Source organism: Rhinoraja longicauda, chromosome 24 (assembly GCF_053455715.1).
Source record: "Rhinoraja longicauda isolate Sanriku21f chromosome 24, sRhiLon1.1, whole genome shotgun sequence".
NCBI lineage: Eukaryota > Metazoa > Chordata > Chondrichthyes > Rajiformes > Arhynchobatidae > Rhinoraja > Rhinoraja longicauda.
The window spans coordinates 32,726,113-32,746,951 of record NC_135976.1 but is presented as its reverse complement, the minus strand read 5'-3'; the positions used below and the strand labels follow the sequence as shown (position 1 = coordinate 32,746,951).

The window sequence follows — 20,839 nt, the reverse complement described above, 5'->3', positions numbered from 1 at the left end:
CCTGGGTTCTGGCAACATTGTCGTAAATCTCTTTACTCTTTCTAGCTTAACATCTTTCCTATAACAGGTTGACAAAAACTGAACACAATATTCCCGATATGGACTCACCAATGTCTTCTACAATCGTTACAGAACATCCCAATTTCTATATAATTTTGTGTTTCAGTTGTGTCTGAATAGGTAACCATGATTGAATCAGGAAAAGATGACAATAGGTGCAGGAGTAGGCTATTCGGCCCTTCGAGCCAGCAATGTGATCATGGCTGATCATTCTCAATCAGTACCCCGTTCCTGCCTTCTCCCCATACCCCCTGACTCCGCAATCCTTAAGAGCTCTATCTAGTTCTCTCTTGAATGCATTCAGAGAATTGGCCTCCACTGCATCCTGAGGCAGAGAATTCCACAGATTTACAACTCTGACTGAAAAAGTTTTTCCTCGTCTCCGTTCTAAATGGCCTACCCCTTATTCTTAAACTGTGGCCCCTGGTTCTGGACTCCCCCAACATTGGGAACATGTTTGCTGCCTCTAATGTGTCCAACCCCTTAATAATCTTATGTGTTTCGATAAGATCCCCTCTCATCCTTCTAAATTCCAGTGTATACAAGCCTAGCCGCTCGTCTTTCAACATATGTCAGTCCCGCCATTCCGGGAATTAACCCAGTAAACCTACGCTGCACGCCCTCAATAGCAAGAATATCCTTCCTCAAATCTGGAGACCAAAACTGCACACAGTACTCCAGGTGCAGTCTCACTAGGGCGCTATACAACTGCAGAAGGACCTCTTTGCTCCTATACTCAACTCCTCTTGTTATGAAGACCAACACGACCAATTGTAGTGTAAGAAAATAACTGCAGATGCTGGTACAAATCGAAGGTATTTATTCACAAAATACTGGAGTAACTCAGCAGGTCAGGCAGCATCTCAGGAGACTGAAGAAGGATCTCGACCCCAATCGTCACCCATTCCTTCTCTCCTGTGATGCTGCCTCACCTGCTGAGTTACTCCAGCATTTTGTGAATAAACGACCAATTGTAGTCTCGCTTTAAATAAAACCTCTGTATGCATCAAAAGAGAATTTAAAAAATACCCAAAGACAAAGGTGCAAAGAAGTGAACTGGCCAATTAAAAAATCTCTGAAGTGCCGTTTGTGATTTTGATGTGAAATGCATGAATTCTGGAGCATCTTGCAAACTCTAGGCAATACTATAGCTGGCCTGCAGATGAGAGTTGGGTTTATAACGCGGTGCGAGGAGGCGGCGCTTGGTCAGTGTTGCACGGATTGTCGACGGGGAGGTCGGAAAGTGCAGTTGCAATCTTAATCATGGCGATGACACTGGGCTACTGGGACATCCGCGGGGTAAGAACCAGCAACTTGTCTGAAGAAGGGTCTCGACCCGAAACGTCACCCGAGATGCTGCCTGACCTGCTGAGTTACTCCAGCATTTTGTGAATAAATCAACTTGTATCATCAGCCTGGTCCAGGACACTTGTCAATCAAACGGGTCCCGGGGATCCGGGCTCCCGGGCTCATTGTCTGCACAATCCGAGCGCAGCCCGGGCCTTGCACGCTGCACATCTCGTTTGCAAAACTAAACGTGCTTTAATTATTTTATTTTTAACGCGCTAATAGTTGCCCTTTGTTTGCATTACCCGCGGGGGGGGGGGGGGGGGTAATTACCCCATGTCCAATATTTTCTTTCCAACATTCTGCTCCTGCCGACCAACTCTTTCAATGTTATTGCGTCTGTTTCAAAGGCTTTTTTAAAAAAAAAAATGTATGGAAGCACACAAAGTGCTGGAGGAACTCAACGCGTCGGGCAGCATCTGGGGAGAGAATGCACAGACGACGTTTCGGGTCGGGACTCTTTTCGACTTTACTCGAAACGTCGTACGTGCATTCCTTCCATAAATGCAGGCACAAAGGAATTGCAGACGCTGATATCCTGTGCAAAACATTAACTCATTTTGCGTTTTGCACAGGATTAACTCGTTAATGTAGCATTTTGCGTTTTGCACAGGATATCAGCGTCTGCAATTCCTTTGTGCCTGCATTTTGTATCCTTTCTGTCTCTGCCGCTTTTACTTGGGCGGTTGGAGAATAACCAAAGAACTAGTGCACGCCCACAACAAATGTCTGCAAACTTGTAATTCGACCTCGGTGCAGTTTAAACTTTGTATTAAACCCAACGGAAGAAATGCCAAGCAGGACTGGCTGTGTGTCTGCAGAAAGAAAACGAGTTTGACGACGACGCCATAATTTTTTTTTTTAAAGGTGTAACAATTTTTAAGCGGGGCGGGGGGGAGACAAGAAGCGCTGAGATTGCCCGGGGGAATTATGCCAGTGGGGAATTGCAAAGTGCTGAGGTTAATGAACAACAAAAACGTAATTGGGGCAATTTGTCTTTGAATTGTTGTTTTACAAAAAACCCTCCACCCTTTTTAATCTGTGAGATGGTCTCTCTTGCTTGGCTCTCTTCCATTGTTTCAACGTCGTCCAATGTAAACCGTAGGAACAGCGCCTCCTATTCCGCTTGGGTAGTTCACAACCCAACAGTTTGAACATTAATTGGGCGCAGTGGGAGAGACGTTTGTTGCCTTACCGCGCCAGAGACCTAGATTTGATCCTGTGGTTTGCAAATTCTCCCTGTGATGACGTGGGGATTTCCTCCAGGTGCTCCAGTTTCTTCCCACATCCCAAAGACCGTTTTTTTTTGTTTAATTGGCTTCTATAAATTATCCGTACTGTGTGGGATAGAACTAGTGTGAACGGATTGGTTGGACATGGTGGGCCGAAGGACCTATTTCCATGCTGTCATTCTAAATTAAACCAATCTAGTGGATTAGGCAGCATCTCTGGAGAACATGGATAGATGATTTTCTGATCCCCTGAGATGCTCCAGTATTTTCAGTATTTGGTATAACCAGCATCTGCAATTTCTTGATAGACACAAAAAGCTGGAGTAACTCAGCGGGACAGGCGGGGACCCTTCTTCCGACCCGAAACATCACCCGTTCCTCCTCTCCGAAGATGCTGCCTGTCCCACAGAGTTACTCCAGCTTTTTGTGTCTACTTTCGGTTTGAGCCAGCATCCGCAGTTCCTTCCTACACCCCCCCCCCCCTCCCCCCATATTAATGCAGAACAAAAACTAAAAGCCTGAAGCCATTGGTCCAACTGAGACAGTACAGTAGTATAAGAAAATAACTGCAGATGCTGAAGGGTCTCGACCCGAAAACTCACCCATTCCTTCTCTCCCGAGATGCTGCCTGACCTGCTGAGTTACTCCAGCATTTTGTGAATAAATTGAGACAGTACAGTTCCTAGTACCAGATGCTCCCCGACTTACGATGCTTCGACTTGCGATATTTTGACTTTACGATGGTGCAATGCTTCCGACCATGTGATCAGGCGCATTAAATGCATTTCGATTTACGATATTTTCGGTTTGCGATGGATTTCTCGGAACGTAACCCCATCGTAGGTTGAGGAGCACCTATTACAGTTGGTATCACAAAATGCTGGAGTAACTCAGTGGGTCAGGCAGCATCTCTGGAGAGAAGGAATGGGTGATGTTTCGGGTCAAGACCCTTCTTCTCGACCCGAAACGTCACCCATTCCTTCCCTCCAGAGATGCTGAGTTACTCCAGCATTTTGTAATACCTTCGATTTGTACCAGCATCTGCAGTTTCGTTGGTGTTTGGAGTGTTCAAGATCCTGATGGTGTTGGGAAGGAACTGCTCCTGAACATGGCTGAAATAGTTTAGTGCTATCAATTTATCCCCTCTCTATCTCTCGTTTGTTTCAGAATCCATCCCTCCAGATTTGACACTAGATGCACAAGAAGATCTTTATTTCTGTACACTTATTTCTTTTCTCCTTTATCCACAGATTACTAACTAATAATTTTGTTCTGAGCAGGCTGCTGCTTGGTTCTGCATGACCAGGAATTCTCTCAGTTGAGGTCATTGTGTGGGTTAACAGTGCCAAGAAACTTCAAAGCATTTTGAAATCATTAACTTTTTCTAGTGATGCAGTCCTCTCTGCCTTGGATTACATTGTTTTAAAGTAACCATGGTTATAGTTTTATACAGCATGCCTTTAATTGTGTCAAGAGCAGGGCAACGCAGTGGTGGAGTTTCGCAGCTCCAGAGACCTTGATTCGATCCTGACCACGGGTGCTGTCTGTACGGAGTCTGTACATTCTCCCTTTGTGTCTGCATGGGTTTTCTCTGTGATGGGATAGTTATAGGAGTAGAATTAGGCCATTCGGCCCATCAAGTGTACTCCGTCCGCCTTTCAATCATGGCTGATCTATCTCTCCCTCCTAACCCCATTTTCCTGCCTTCTCCCCATAACCTCTAACACCTGTACTAATCAAGAATCTTATCTATCTCTGCCTGGCTTCCTCCCACACTCCAAAAACGTACAGGTTTGTAGGTTAATTGGCTTTGGTAAAATTATAAATTGTTCCTAGTTTAGTTTAAAGATACAGCGCGGAAACAGGCCATTCAGCTCACTGAGTCTGCTACAACCAGCAATCCCCACTCATTAACACTATCTTACACACACAAGGGACAATTTACAATTTTACCAAGCCAATTGACCTACAAACCTGCACATCTTTGGGGTGTGGGAGGAAACCGGAGATCCCGGAGCAAACCCACGTTAGTGTGTACGAAGTAACTAGTGTACGGGGTGATCGGTGTGACTCGGTGGGCCGAAGGGCCGGATTCTGTGCTGTATGTCTAAAATTCTGTGGCCAAGAAGATAAAATATAATCTGCTTGCTGTCCCCTGTGTCCAATAAGTCTTGTGAACTGAAATAAACTGTTCTTCACCATGGCCCCACCTCCCCAAACCCACTTCCTATTTCCACTTCATTTTGCTACTTTCTTTGGTGAGCTTTACTTCCTGAAGCAAATGTACACGTCTACAAAACTAACCTGGTTTCATTTACAAGACTTCATGGTTCAGCTGTTATCAGGTAACTGAAACGTCCTCTCACCAACTAGGGAGTGGTCCTGACTGCCCATCTACCTCGTTGGACACCCTTGGACTATCTTTAATTGGACTTTATCTTGCACTAAACGTTATTTCCTTTAACCTGTGTCTGGACACTGGATGGCTCGATTGTAATCATGTGCATGTCGGTCTACCACCGGTTTCCCGGCTCCCTTTGTTCCAGAGCCTTTCTGGATTATCTGTTTTGCCGAACCAACAGAGGTCACATCTGAGGGGAAATGGACAAGACAGAGTTTTGGGTTGGGACCCTTCTACGGACCGATTTTAATTTTGCCCTTCCACGACCTTGTTCTCTTTTTACACTTGCACTTTTTGTCTTATCATCTCTGGTCTTTGTCCAATCATCTGCCTATCAAAATATCCCCTCACCTGTATCCACCTATCACTTGCCAGGCTTGTCCTGCCCCTCCTCTCTTCCAACTCTCCCCCACCCCCCCCCCACCCCAACTGCAATCAATCTGAAAAAAGGCCCTGACCTGAAACGTCAACTATCCATGTCCTCCACAGATACTGCCTAACCCACTGAGTTTAGTTTAAGTTGGAGATACAGCATGGAAGCAGGTCTTTCGGCCCACTGAGTCTATGCTGACCATTGACCAATATCACATAGTTCAATATTATCCTACTTTTCCTATACACTAGGGATAAGTTCCAGCGACTAATTAACCTACAAACCAGCACATCCTTGCGATGTGGGAGAAAACCGGAGCACCCGGAAGAAACCCACGTGGTCACAGGGAGAACTTACAAACTCTGCACAGACAGCACCCGTAGTCAGGATCGAACCAGTGTCTCTGGTGCAGTGAGGCAGCAACTCTGCCAGCCACTGTTACTCCAGCACTTTGTGCCTTCAATGTGTACTATGAGTTGACTGTATGATGAATTATCATCAATCTGAACTATTACATTTCTGTCGCACTGATGGAGAAGATTTCAGTTAGAATCTGTCGACATGAGCAAAACCACAATCTTTGGCTGTTAGCACTATTTTTGGAACTTACTATTCACGAGTTAGCTGCCGTTTGTCATGTGGCCCAAATAGCTTGTGAGGCTCTTCAGGGATGTGTGAAGTGTGTCTGGTCCACTAGTTCTGATTCTTAATTTCTTGTCACAGCTGGCACAGCCAATCCGCTTGCTTTTGGAACATACCGGGACGGCTTACGAAGAGAAGTTCTACTCGTGTGGAGATGGTACGTTGCTGCGCGTTTGCGTGTGTGTGGCTGATGACCATCGATGGCGCGTGTGTGCGCACAACTCAAGACCATCGAAGGCATGTTTGTGCGTGTTCCAGTGTGCGTGTGTGACTGAAGACCGTTGAAGGCATGGGTGTGCGCGCATTCCAGTGCGCGTGTGTGACTAAAGACCATCGAAGGCGTGTGTGTGGGTGTAAATGTATGCAGGACTGAATGTATGTGTGTGCGCTTGTGAGATAATCAAAGTTTAGAGGAGATGTACATGGAAAGTTTCTTTACACAGAGGGTGGTGGGTGCCTGGAACACGCTGCCAGGGGTGGTGGTGGAGGCAGATACGATAGTGGCATTAAGAAGAGTTTAGATAGATTTTAGAAAATGTGTGTGTGTGGGACTAAAAGGCCATTGTACTTGACGTTTCTGCTCTGTGGTAGCTTGAATTAAAATGGCTTGTCACTTAAGTTTGCCTAGTCTCATCAACTATCAGTGTTTGTTGTGTAGTTTGTTGTCACGTGCACTGAGGTACAGTGAAAAGCTTTTGCTGCGTGCTATCTCGTCAGTGGAAAGACTACACGATTACAAACGAGCCGTCCGCTGTGTGCAATAAAAAGGGGCTGGGGTAGTCAACAGGCCGGGCAGCGTTTGTGGAGAGATGATGCTTCAGGTCAGTGACCTTCATCAGAACTGAGTGAGAGAATGGGTGCGTTTTAATTTGACGAGGTGGAAAGAATAAAGAGACATCAGTAAAAGGTAAAATGTGAAAATAAGAAATGCTGCTGTTGCAGTAGAGACTTAAAAGAGCTGAGCAATTGTAATGTGTGATAGCCGATCCACTTCTGTGTTCAGCACACACACACACACACACACACACACACACACACACACACACACACACACACACACACAGTCGCCTGGCCTGGACGCCATCTTGGATAATGTGCTGCAGAATTTTTGTATCAGAGTTTGGATTGATTGTGTTTATGTATAGTATTATCTGTTTGTGGAGCAGGCAACACAGCTTTTCGCTGAATCGCGCTTCACGTGACAATAACAAATCTAAACCTGATGTATTTTCCGAAACGTAACGTTGAATGTGATTTGTTTCAAGCTCCAACTTATGACCGAAGCGGCTGGATTGATGTAAAGACGAAACTTGGACTGGATTTTCCCAACGTAAGTGTTGACACCAGCCTGTGATCAGTCACCACACTCTGCATGGCACAGCACAGGAACGGGCCCTTCGGCCCACAATGACTGTACTGAACATGATGCCAAGTTAAATTAATCACCTCTGCCTGCATGTGATCCATATCCCTCCATTCCCTGCTCTTCCATGTGCCTATCTATCTAAAAGCCTCCTTAAATAAAGCTCGTGCATCTATCTCCACCACCACCCCTGGCACTGCGTTCCAGGCACCCACCACCTTGTGTATGAAAGAATTTGGTTCAAGCTTATGATGGCTTTAATGGTTAGACAATAGGTGCAGGAGGAGGCCCTTCGAGCCATGTGATCATGGCTGATCATTCTCAATCAGTACCCCGTTCCTGCCTTCTCCCCGTACCCCCTGACTCCGCTATCCTTAAGAGCTCTATCTAGCTCTCTCTTGAATACATTCAGAGAATTGGCCTCCACTGCCTTCTGAGGCAGAGAATTACACAGATTCACAACTCTGACTGAAAAGGTTTTTCCTCATCTCAGGTCTAAATGGCCTACCCTTTATTCTTAAACTCTGGCCCCTTGTTCTGGACTCCCCCAACATTGGGAACATGTTTCATGCCTCTAATGTGTCCAACCCCTTAATAATCTTATACGTTTCGATAAGATCTCTTCTTATCCTTCTAAACTCCAGTGTATACAAGCCTAGTCGCTCCAGTCTTTCAACATATGACAATCCCGCCATTCCGGGAATTAACCAAGTAGTTGGTTAATTGGCTTTGGTAAAATTGTAAATTGTCCCTAGTGTGCAGGATTGTGCTGGTGTACGCAGGGACTCGGTGGGCCGAAGGGCCTGTTTCCGTGCTGTGTCTCTAAAGTCTAAAGAGTGCAGCTAGGCATGGCAGGAAATGCGTGACATTTTACTCGGCATTTTATCAAGGTGCTTACTTGGGCATCTTCTCACCTGCTCTAATTGTTCAGGCACTCAATAATACATTAAACTCTACCAGCTACCAATATCTCGGGCTCTGCAACTCCCTCCCAAACCTCCCCTCAATCCGACCTCATTGTTTAGAGGTCTGCCACAGTAGCACCTTGTGGACTTGGCTTCCTAAAAGCCGCCGTGAAACACTTTCGATCATTGTGCTACATTAGAAATGTGCTTCATATTTTGGTTGAAAATAGAACATAGAACGGTACAGCACAGGAACGGGCCCTTCGGCCCACAAGGTCTGTGCCAGACATGATTCCAAGTTAAACTGATCTCATTGGACGGTACGTGATCCATATCATAAGATCATGTGATAAGAGCAGAATGAGGCCATTCAGCCCATCAAGTCTACTCCGCCATTCAATCATGGCTGATCAATCTCTCCCTCCTATCTCCATTCTCCTAACTTTTTCCATACACCCACCACCCTTTGTGTGAAAAAGTTACCCTTCACATTCCTATTCAATCTTTTCCCCTTCACCTTAAACCTGTGTCCTCTAGTCCTCAATTCACCTACTCTGGGCAAGAGACCCTGTGCATCTACCCGATCTATTCATCTCATGATTTTATACACTTCTATCTAGTCTCCCTTCAACCTTCGATGTTTCAGAGATGTAGCCAAGGGATATGGGCCAAACGCAGGCAGTTGGGACTGGCGTAGATGCAGCATTTTGGTCGGCATGGATAAGTTGGGCCAAATGGCCTGTTTCATGCCATGATGACTTAGGGTGCCAAACCCAACAAATTATGAAGCACAAAGCCATTGAATTGGCCCTTAATCATAAATATTATGAAATTTTGGCTGCTGCATTTCTGTACAAAACCCATGAAAGTTGTCACTAGAAGTTATCACAAAACAAATAGACCTTCTCACCAACTTCTAGATACAATTTGCTGATTTAAAAAATACAGCTTGGAAACAGGCCCTGTGACACCAAGTCCACGGCGAACATTGATCACCAGTGCTATGTTATCTTAGTGTTGGAGACTGAGGGGAGACTTGATAGAATAATAATAATAATAATATTCCTTTATTTGTCCCACACCGGGGAAATTTGAAGGATTGCAGGATTTGAAGGAAATAAAATTATGAGAGGCATGATAGTGTGGACAATCAGAACTTTTTTTTCCCCCTCCCAAAGTGGGGATAAATAATCAGACACTAGAGGGCATCGCGTTAAGGCGAGAGGGAAAAGGTTTAAAGCAGAGGTTTAGTTTGGAGGTGCTGTATGGAAACAGGCCCTTCGGCCCACCGAGTCCGTGCCAACCAGCAATCCCCGTACACTACCCACTCAGACTAACTTTACAGAGGCCAATTAACCTACCAACCTGCACGTCTTTGGCGTGTGGGAGGAAACCGGAGCACCCGGAGAAAACCCACGCGGTCACAGAGAGAACGTACCGCCGATTCCGCACCGACAAGTACCCGTAGTCAGGATCGAACCTGGGTCTCTGGCGCTGTAAGGCAGCAACTCTACCGCTGCGCCACCGTGCTGCCTATCTCCTGTTCTAACCTCTTGTGTTTCTCTCTTTTTCTAGCTGCCTTACTTGATCGATGGAGATACAAAGATTTCTCAGAGTAATGCTATTATGCGCCACATTGCCAGGAAAAACAAACTTGGTAAGATGGGTCTCCTTGCCATGTGAAACTCTCCTGGACTGAGCAGTATGTTTCTAATTCAAAGTAGGATTTACCCTGTTTCCAATCCAGTTCAGTTCAGTTTATTGCTTCGTGTGCCGTGGTACAGTGAAAATCTTTCGTTGCGTGCTATCCAGTAGTGGAAAGACAATACAGGATTACCATGAAGCCATTTACAGTGTGTAGATACATGATAAGGGAATAACATTTAGTGCAAGTTAAAGCCAGTAAAGTTTGATCAAAGATAGTCCAAGGGTCTCCAATGAGGAATATAGTAGTTCAGGACTGCTCTCTGGTTGTGGTAGGATTGTACAGTTTTGTACGACTGTTGTCAATAGACAATAGGTGCAGGAGTAGGCCATTCGGCCCTTCGAGCCAGCACCACCATTCAATGTGATCATGGCTGATCATTCAAAATCAGTACCCTGTTCCTGCCTTCTCCCCATACCCCCTGACTCCGCTATCCTCTATCAAGCTCTCTCTTGACTGCATTCAGAAAATTGGCCTCCACTGCCTTCCGAGGCAGAGAATTCCACAGATTTACAACTCTCTGACTGAAAAGGTTTTTCCTCATCTCCGTTCCAAATGGCCTACCCCTTATTCTTAAACTGTGGCCCCTGGTTCTGGACTCCCCCAACATTGGGAACATGTTTCCTGCCTCTAACATGTCCAACCCCTTAATAATCTTATATGTTTCGATAAGGTCCCCTCTCATTTTTCTAAATTGCAGTGTGTACAAGCCTAGCCGCTCCAGTCTTTCAACATATGTCAGTCCTGCCATTCCTGGAATTAACCTAGTAAACCTACGCTGCATACCCTCAATAGCAAGAATATCCTTCCTCAAATTTGGAGACCAAAACTGCACACAGTACTCCTCATCTTCTTCCTCAAGGAATGTATCTTTTATTTTGAGGCTGTGCCCTCTTGGTCTCAGACTCTCCCACTAGTGGAAATATCCTCTCCACATCCTCTCTGTCCTGGCCTTTCACTATTAGTCTGCTCTGAATTCCTTGTGGTGTTTCATGTGGATCAGACTATCTGAATTCCTTTGTACAGTTCCCAAGACTGACGCTGAGAAGATACGTGTGGATCTGCTGGAGAACCAGGCCATGGATTTCCGCATGGGTTTTGCACGAATGTGCTACAACCCCGATTTTGTGAGTTTTTCACCCTGTTAAGTCACCAAAACCCGGGTTTTCGTTTTGCTCTGAAGCAAGAAGCTTCTTGTAAGAAACATGGACTGGTACATGGATTGGAAAGGTTTAGAGGGATATGGGACAAATGCTGGCAGGTGGGATTAGTGTCAAGTCAAGTCAATTTTATTTGTATAGCTCATTTAAAAACAACCCACGTTAACCAAAGTGCTGTACATCTGATTGGAAAAAAATGAAACATACAGTAGCACGCAAACATAACAGCACATACAAAACAGTTCACAGCGCCTCCTCAATGAGCCTCAAACGCTAGGGAGTAGAAATAGGTTTTGAGCCTGGACTTAAAGGAGTCGATGGAGGGGGCAGTTCTGATGGGGAGAGGGATGCTGTTCCACAGTCTAGGAGCTGCAACCGCAAAAGCACGGTCACCCCTGAGCTTAAGCCTAGACCGCGGGATAGCGAGTAGCCCCAAGTCGGCCGACCTGAGGGACCTGGTGTTAGAGAGGTGGGTTAGAAGATTTTTGATGTAGGATGGGCAGGTTGGACCAAAGGGCCTGTTTCCATGATGTTTGAATTTATGCAGAGTGGGAACCTTGGTTGTTCAATGAACAGTGGCACGGCGGGTAGAGCCACTGCCTCGCAGTGCCAGAGACCCGGGTTCGATCCTGACCTCTGGTGCTGTCTGTGTGGAATTCGCACATTCTCCCTGTGACCACGTGGGTTTCCTCCGGGTTCTCCGGTTTCCTCCCACGCTCCCAAGAACATGCAGGTTTGTAGGTTAATTGGCCCTATGTATCTATATACTACATTTTTTTTGTTTGTTCCTGAACTACAGCCAAAACGGCACACAATAGCGCGACAATTTTAGGTCCACCTTACCGTTGTCCTTTTGGTGCTAATGGAAGAGGTTTCATTGAAATTGGTGTTATATATTTGAAATTATTCACATTTTAAAGTTTAAATGTATCTCCTAGGGAGGGAGGATAAGGGGGATGGAGTGGGTGGGGAGGGGCAGGGGGGGGAGGGGAGGGTGCTGCACCAATGCAGGAGAGGTTTGGGCCCAACGTGTCCACTTGGTCTAGTATTAAAATAAAAATTGCTCCCCAATGTGTAGGAATTGGATGAGAAAGTGGCAAAATCTAAACGTCTAAAATGTTCCCCAAGACTTGCCTCTTAATCAAGCTTTAGGTTGCTTACTGTTATTGTTTTTTAATCGACAAAGTTTCAAAGTTGTGGCTTGAGAGAAGCTCTCGGAATAAAATATTAATTAAAATTAATTACGTCAAAGTAAGTTAGCTCCCTGCAGGTTATTTGATCCTGAGCCGCGCGGATCTCTTGAGAATGGCTGGAGGTGTCATGGTAACACTTGCAGTTGTTAGTATGCCTACAAGGTGGTGCCACTGCTTGGAATTGATCCATAAAATGACGACGACAACTTAACAGGTTGTAACAGCGGAAGGATTTGTCAAATTAATGGTGACTTATCCCGTACCTGCCTTCTCTCCATACCCCCTGATCCCTTTAGCCACAAGGGCCACATCTAACTCCCTCTTAAATATAGCCAATGAACTGGCCTCAACTACCTTCTGTGGCAGAGAATTCCACAGATTCACCACTCTCTGTGTGAAAAAACCATTCTCATCTCGGTCCTAAAAGACTTCCCCCTTATCCTTAAACTGTGACCCCTTGTTCTGGACTTCCCCAACATCGGGAACAATCTTCCTGCATCTACCCTGTCCAACCCCTTAAGAATTTTGGAGTGAAGGAGAAAGAAGATGGCCGCTGGAAGGATGGTGTCAGTGGCTCCCTCTCCCCGCTCCCCTCCCCTCCCCCACCCCATTCCCCCCTCCTCACCGACACCACCCCTCTCCACCCCCCCCGTCTTCTCCACCACCACCCCTCCTCTCCGCCCCCCCTCCTCCTCTTCCCCCCCCCCCCCCCCACTGAGATTGATTTTTATTTTTTTTAAACAAACAACTTATTTTAAAGAAAAAAGCAATTTCCCCAGGTTACAATGGAAACCCTACGAGGACGGGCCCACTTGGTCTAGTTTCAAATAAACCTGAGGTTGGGGAGGGGTCACTCTCCAGTTTTTGGGCAGCAGGCAATGCAGATTCTCTGCGATCAACAATTGAAACGAGTCTTGCTTTCTTGATAATGGAGAGAAGGCGCCAGCAACCCCCCCTCATCTGCTCTTCCCAACTCTACATGCTTTCTGTTGCTCATTCAAGTTTAGTTGAGAGATACTGCGGGGAAACAGGCCCTTCGGCCCACCGAGTCCATGCCGACCCGCGATCCGCGCACACTAACACTCTCCTACACACACCAGGGATAATTTACAATTATACCTGACAATTATACACCGTGATCACTTGCTTTAATTAGCAGGAATGAAGCCAATTATCCTACAAACCCGCACGTGTTTGAGATGTGGGGGGAAACCGGAGCACCCGGGGGGAAACCCAGAGACATGGCGCGCTGGTGGAGTTGCTGCCTTAAAGCGTCAGAGAACCCAGTTCGATCCTGACTATGGGTGCTGTCTGTATGGAGTTTACACATTCTCCCTGTGACTGGGTTTTCTCCGGGTGCTCCGGTTTCATCCCAGATTCAAAAGACACACAGGTTTGCAGGTTAACTGGCTTTGGTAAATTGTCCCTAGTAATAGGATAGAACTAGCTTATGGGTGATCGATAGTTGGTGCGGACTCAGTGTGCCAAAGGGCCTGTTTCCCTAAACTAAACAAAACATAGGTTTGATCCTGACCTCGGGTGCTGTCTGAGAATTCGAACCTTCTCCCTGGAACCATGTGGGTCTCCTCCAGATGCTCCGGTTTCCTCCCACATCCCAAGGGCGTGCAGGTTTGTAGGTTAATTGGTCTCTAAATTTCTCCTGGTGTGTAGGGAGTGGATGTGAAAGTGGGATAACATGGAACTAATGTGAACGGGGTGAACAATGGTTGGTGTGGACTTAGTGGACCAAAGGACCTGTTTTCATGCTGTAACTTTTAATTCATCAATTAAATTAAATTTAGCAAGCATGAAAAAGGATAGGCACTTTTAACCCTGAAGTGTTTCGCAACTTTGAACAAAATCCAACTTTGTGCACTACAAGATCAAATGAAATAAATGTTACTGTCGGGTTTAGACTTTGAAACTTGGTCTTCCCTCAAGTAAGATAATAAAAGGCAGTCTTTGTTTACTCTTGAGTGCAAGCTTATTCAGATCATTACAGGTTGTGTCCCTTGTTCTTTGTGACTGATACAGGAAAAATTGAAGCCCACTTATCTGAAGGATCTGCCGGCTATTTTGAAGCAGTTCTCCGAGTTTCTGGGGAAAAGATCTTGGTTTGCAGGTGACAATGTAAGTTTCTGCCCATCAATATTCCACCATTCAATCATGGCTGATCTCTCTCCCTCCTAATCCCTTTCTCCTGCCTTCTCCCCATAACCCCTGACACCTGTACTAATCGAGAATTGATCTCTCTCTGCCTTAAAACTATCCACTGACGGCCTCCACAGCCTTCAGTGGCAATGAATTCCACAGATTCACCACCCCCTGACTAAAGAAACTACTCCTCATCTCCTTCCTAAAGGAACGACCTTTAATTCTGAGGCTATGACCTCTGGTCCTAGACTCGTCCACTAGTGGAAACATCCTCTCCACATCCACTCTATCCAGGCCTGTTTGGGGGGGTTAAAGGTTTTGACTGTCTACCCTCTCTAAGCCCCTCATAACAGCATATACTTTTATTCTGTACCCTAGTTAATGAAGTCAAATGAGTTTGAAGCGAGAATCTTTCATCCAGACTGTGTGTTTGGATCAAGCAACCTTCACAATGTAATTTTTACTTTCTTTTCTCAGATCACTTTTGTAGATTTTCTCATGTATGAACTCCTTGACGAGCATGTTGTGTTTGAACCCAAGTGTTTGGACGAACATAAGAACCTAAAAGATTTTATCACCCGTTTTGAGGTAAGGATTATAGATTAAAGCAAGTTGGCTTTTTCTTTTTAAAAAGTCTTCTGAGATGAATGAACGAATGAATAAGTTTATCGGCCAAGTATGTGCATATACAAGGAATGTGCCTTGGTGCTCCGCTCACAAATGACAACACAAACACAGTTAACAATTAAGAATGGTGACCAAACGATTTCTTTCCTGTGCAGGCCTTGGACAAGATTGCAGCCTACATGAAATCTGACCGCTTTATGAAGGGTCCATTCAACAACCGGATGGCCAAGTGGGGCAACAAGTGAGGGAATTTGGTCCTCCTGCCAGATCCTGCAAATGTACAAGGGTTTTGTGGCTCTAATAAAGAATGAAATTAGTTAGTAAGGTTTTGCCTAATGTTTCTCTTTCTGATCTACCGTTGCCTTGATGCTATGAGCAACCCACTCACCTTTTCCCTAGAATACAGGTCCCTTGGATTATAGATCGGTGACATTTCGGGTCGGGACTGTGAAGAATTTATCCATGTACTCCAGAGATGCTACCTGACCCGCTGAGTTACTCCAGCATTTTATGTCTTGGTAAATCAGCTTCTGTAGTTCCTTGTTTCTATATCTTTTGGATTATTTCTGGACCAAGCTGTCAAGTAGTCTGGAGCAGAGAGTTTTTGGTGAAACTTTACTCAATTATTTCAGTTTAGTTTAAAGGCACAGCGTGGAAACAGGCCATTCGTTCCACTGAGTCCATGCCGACCAGTCCATTCGTTCCACTGAGTTCCCTGGTCGGCATGGACTCAGTGGAACGAATGGCCTGTGCAGTGGAACGAATGGCCTGCTCAGTGGAACGAATGGCCTGCGCAGTAGTTCTATCCTACACACGAGGTATAATTTACAGAAGCCAATTACCTACAAACCTACACATCTTTGGAATGTGGGGGGAGACCCACATGGTCATGGGGAGAACGTGCAAACTGTACAGACAGCACCTGTAGTCAGGATTGAACCCGGGTCTCTGGCGCTGTAAGGCAACTCCACTGCTGTGCCACCGTGCCACCACCTTTTACAGGTGTTCTGTAATCCTATACCTTTGCTGATGAATCCAGTTGTTTTCCCGAGTGCTGGCAGAAATTGAGTCTCGTGCTTTGGAGTTTGTATCCTGCCTGACCTTGTGTAGTTATTTAAACAAAAACTGTGTGTACTACCTGCAGCTAATTGGGTACGTCAGCCCTGTCTCCTGGTTACCACCACCGTTATCTATGTCCAATTCTTCAAAGCTTGATTGATGCTGACCTTTCGAACTGTGCCCTTCAATAATTGCAAATGATTCACAACTTCATCCACATTCCAGGGTCCGGCACACTCCTGTTAACTGAGGGGGTGGCATGGTGGTAGAGTTGCTGTCTTACAGCGCGAGAGACTCGGATTCGATCCTGATTGTGGGTGCTGTCGGTACAGAGTTTGTACTTTCTCCCTGTGACTGCCTGGGCTTTCCCCGGGTGCTCTAGTTTCCTCCCAAACTAAAGATGTACAGGTTTGCAGATAAAATTGGCTTCGTTAAAGAGTGTAAATTGTCCCTGGTGTGTGTAGGATAATGCTAGTGTATGGTGATCGCTGGGCACTGACTCGGTGGCCCAAATGGCCTGGTTCCGTGTTGTGTCTCGGAACTAAACTCGACCCCTGTGTATAAGAAGATAACTGCAGATGCTGGTACAAATCGAAGGTTTTTATTCACAAAATGCTGGAGTAACTCATCAGGTCAGGCAGCATCTCGGGAGAGAAGGAATGGGTGACGTTTCGGGACCATTCTTTAGACTGAGTCGAGACCCTTCTTCGACCCCTGTGTACTTTTGTTGACCACTTCTATTGATTAACGCGTTGAGGGATAGTTTAGTTTATTGTCACGTATATTGAGGTACAGTGAAAAGCTTTTTTGTTGCGTGCTACCCAGTCAGCGGAAAGACGATATATGATTACAATCGAGCTGTCCACACTGTACAGATACAAGATAAAGGGTACAATGTTTAGTGCAAGGTAAAGTCTGATTAAAGATAGTCCTCGGGTCTCCAATGAGGTAGATAACAGCTCAGGAACGCTCCCATAGAAACATAGAAAATAGGTGCAGGAGGGGGCCATTCGGCCCTTCAAGCCAGCACCGGCATTCATTGTGATCATGGCAGATCGTCCCCAATCGTTACCCCGTGCCTGCCTTCTCCCTATATCCCTTGATTCTACTAGCCTCTAAAACTCTATCTAACTCTCTCTTAAATCCATCCAGTGATTTGGCTTCCACTGCCTTCTGTGGCAGAGAATTCCACAAATTCACAACTCTGGGTGAAAAAGTTTTTCTCACAGTTTTAAATGGCCTCCCCTTTATTCTAAGACTGACCCCAGGTTCTGGACTCGCCCAACATTGGGAACATTTTTCCTGCATCTAGCTTGTCGTCCTTTTATAAATTTATGTTTCTATAAGATCCCCTCTCATCCTTCTAAACTCCAGTGAATACAACCTAGTCTTTTCAATCTTTCCTCATATGTCAGTCCCACCATCCCAGGGATCAATCTCGTGAACCTACGCTGTACTGCCTCAATTGCAAGGATGTCCTTCCTCAAATGAGGAGACCAAAACTGTACACAATACTCCAGATGTGGTCTTACCAGGGCCCAATACAACTGCAGAAGAACCTCTTTACTCCTATACTGAAATCCTCTTGTTATAGAAACATAGAAAATAGGTGCAGGAGTAGGCCATTCGGCCCTTCGAGCCTGCACCGCCATTCAATATGATCATGGCTGATCATTCAGCTCAGTAACCTGTACCTGCCTTCTCTCCATACCCCCTGATCCCTTTAGCAAAAAGGGCCACATCTAACTCCCTCTTAAATATAACCAATGAACTGGCCTCAACTACCTTCTGTGGCAGAGAATTCCACAGACTCACCACTCTCTGTGAAGAAATGTTTTCTCATCTCGGTCCTAAAAGACTTCCCCCTTATCCTTAAGCTGTGACCCCTGGTTCTGGACTTCCCCAACATCAGGAACAATCTTCCCTCATCTAGCCTCTCCAACCCCTTAAGAATTTTATATGTTTCTATCAGATCCATATGAAGGCCAAGTTGTTGATAGGATGGTCCAGTTGACGCCAAAACCTTTTACTTTGCACAAATCCCGTTTTAAATCAAAACTACCGCATGTGCGGGAAATCTAAAATGAAATGCTCAGCAGGTCCAGCGCCATCTGTGGGGAGAAGATCAGAGTCAATGTTTCAGCTCGAAGATCCTTTGTCAGAACTTGCATCTTGTACCTGATTCATTAAAGAAAAACGCAGTGCTGGAGTAACTCAGCGGGTCAGGCAGCATGTACCTTGTGTGTACTTTATACCTTTATGTATTCCTGATGGATAGTTCTAAAATAAGTACATCTAAAAAATGAATGCATCAAAAATACACACAAAAAAAGTTCTAAACCAAATATTGTCATCAGCATTTAGAGGCCAACAGCGAGTGTTTCTTATTTCCACTCTTGCAAAAGTTATTTCTTCTGAAAGTTGCAAAGCTGAGGGTAACTTTTTTGATGGGAGGAACCCACGTGTCGACGTCAGACGCAGAATGCTGGCAGGGAGGAACGATGACGTCAGACGCAGAGTGCTGGCAAGGTGGTGCCTGCGCGTTGACGTCAGACGCAGAGTGCTGGCAGGGAAAGGGTCTGACGTTCGACACCGTGTGCTGGCAGGGAGGGGCTTGCGCGTTAATGTCAGACGCAGAGTGTTGGCAGGGAGGGGCAGTGATGTCAGACGCAGAGTGTTGGCAGGGAAAGGCAGTGATGTCAGACGCAGAGTGTTGGCAGGGAAAGGCAGTGATGTCAGACGCAGAGTGTTGGCAGGGAGGGTGACGCAGGGTTAGGGCACGCACGACGCGAGAGGGGCGGAGCTCGATGACGGACGGTGGAGTTGGTCGCCTCTGCCGCCGCCGCCACAGCTGCACTCGGAGCGGTGAGAGGCAGAAGGTCGGAGTCTGCAGCTAGAGAGTCGGAGAGAGACAGCGAACCGGAGCCATGGCGGAACTGCTGAAGAAAGGTCTGTCCGTGCCGGTGGAGGCGAGAGGGGTGAAGGAGGCGCTGAAGGCCAAGGAGGTGAAGGAGAACGCCAACGCCGAGCGGGCGCAGGGCGGCGAGAAGACCAAGGCGGAGGCGGACAAGTTCTCCCTCAGCCCCGAGGCGCAGAAAGAGCCCAATCTGGCCGTCTTCAGCAACGACAGCGGCGCCATCGCCGCGCACAAACCTGTGAAGAAGGTGAGTGTGAGGGTGGCGCGGCGGGCGGGCGGGCGGGCGGGCGGGCGGGCAGCCGGCGGTCCGGGGGAAGGACGGCCCTGCTGCCCTGTGGGAGCTGTAGTTCCCCTGCCCCGTGTCGCCGCCTTGTGGCGCCCGCATGGACCACAGCTCCCAGGGCCCCCTGCGGACGGCGCGCATGCGTGATCGGCCTCACTCTGCCCTTGGTATCCCCAAACCCCATCACATTTGTGAGCAGTGATCATTCTCACTCACCCACGTCTTCCTCCACTCCATCTCCCCCTTCCCCACCTCCTCCACCTTCTCTCCCCCTTCCCCACCCCCTCCACCCTCTCTCCCCCCTCCCCATCCTCTCTCCCCCTTCCCCACCCCCTCCTCTCTCCCCCTCCACCCTCTCTCCCCCTCCACCCTCTCTTCCCCACCTTCTCCCCTTCCCCACCCTCTCCCCCTTCCCCACCCCCTCCACCCTCTCTCCCCCACCCCCTCCACCCTCTCTCCCCCTTCCCCACCCCCTCCACCCTCTCTCCCCCTTCCCCACCCCCCCCCACCCTCTCTCCCCCTTCCCCACCCCCCCCCCACCCTCTCTCCCCCTTCCCCACCCCCTCCACCCTCTCTCCCCCACCCCCCCCACCCTCTCTCCCCCCTCCCCATCCTCTCTCCCCCTTCCCCACCCCCTCCTCTCTCCCCCTCCCCCACCCCCTCCTCTCTCCCCCTCCACCCTCTCTTCCCCACCTTCTCCCCTTCCCCACCTTCTCCCCTTCCCCACCCTCTCCCCCTTCCCCACCCCCTCCACCCTCTCTCCCCTTCTCTACCATCTCCCCCTTCACCACCCCCTCTCCCTCATCCCCTCACCCGTCTCTTCCTCCACTCTACTCTCTCTCCCCCTTCCCCACCCTCTCTCCCCATCCCCACCCTCTCTCCCCTTCACCCTCTCTTCCCCACCTTCTCCCCTTCCCCACCCTCTCTCCCCATCCCCACCCCCTCCACCCTCTCTCCCCCTTCACCCTCTCTTCCTCACCTTCTCCCCTTCCCCACCCTCTCCCCTTCCCCACCCTCTCCCCCTTCCCCACCCCCTCCACCCTCTCCCCTTCTCTACCATCTCCCCCTTCACCACCCCCCTCTCCCTCATCCCCACCCCCTCACCCGTCTCTTCCTCCACTCTCTCTCCCCCTTCCCCACCCTCTCTCCCCATCCCCACCCCCTCCACCCTCTCTCCCCCTTCCCCACCACCACCTCACCCCCATCCCCACCCTCTCCACTCTATCTCCACCTCCCCACCCCCTCTCTCCCCCTTCCCCACCCCCTCATCCCCACCCTCTCTCCCCCATCCCCACCCCCTTCCCTCCACCCTCTGTTCCTCCCTGCACTCTCTCTCCCACCCTCCTCCCTACCCTTTCTCCCCCCACACCCTCTCTCCACTCTCTCTTCCTACCCCACCCGCGCTCTCTCCCCCCCAC

General features: G+C 47.8%; 2 protein-coding genes across 2 annotated transcripts in view; both read left to right on the top strand.

Moving 5' to 3' along the window:
* The first annotated feature begins 1,205 nt into the window (after nt 1–1,205).
* Nucleotides 1,206–15,486, top strand: LOC144605340 (glutathione S-transferase Mu 3-like). The gene is made up of 8 exons (XM_078420474.1): nt 1,206–1,359; nt 6,137–6,212; nt 7,321–7,385; nt 9,899–9,980; nt 11,055–11,155; nt 14,416–14,511; nt 15,013–15,123; nt 15,318–15,486. The coding sequence occupies exons 1-8, from the start codon at nt 1,324–1,326 to the stop codon at nt 15,405–15,407; spliced, it is 657 nt and encodes a 218-aa protein (XP_078276600.1). The 5' UTR covers nt 1,206–1,323; the 3' UTR covers nt 15,408–15,486.
* A 3,528-nt stretch (nt 15,487–19,014) lies between these two features.
* LOC144605582 (S-adenosylhomocysteine hydrolase-like protein 1) overlaps nt 19,015–20,839 on the top strand; it is a 63,288-nt gene continuing 61,463 nt past the window's right edge. The window contains exon 1 of the mRNA XM_078421013.1: nt 19,015–19,385. Coding sequence (XP_078277139.1) covers nt 19,149–19,385 — 237 coding nt within the window. The 5' untranslated portion in view covers nt 19,015–19,148. The remainder of the gene's footprint in view (nt 19,386–20,839) is intronic.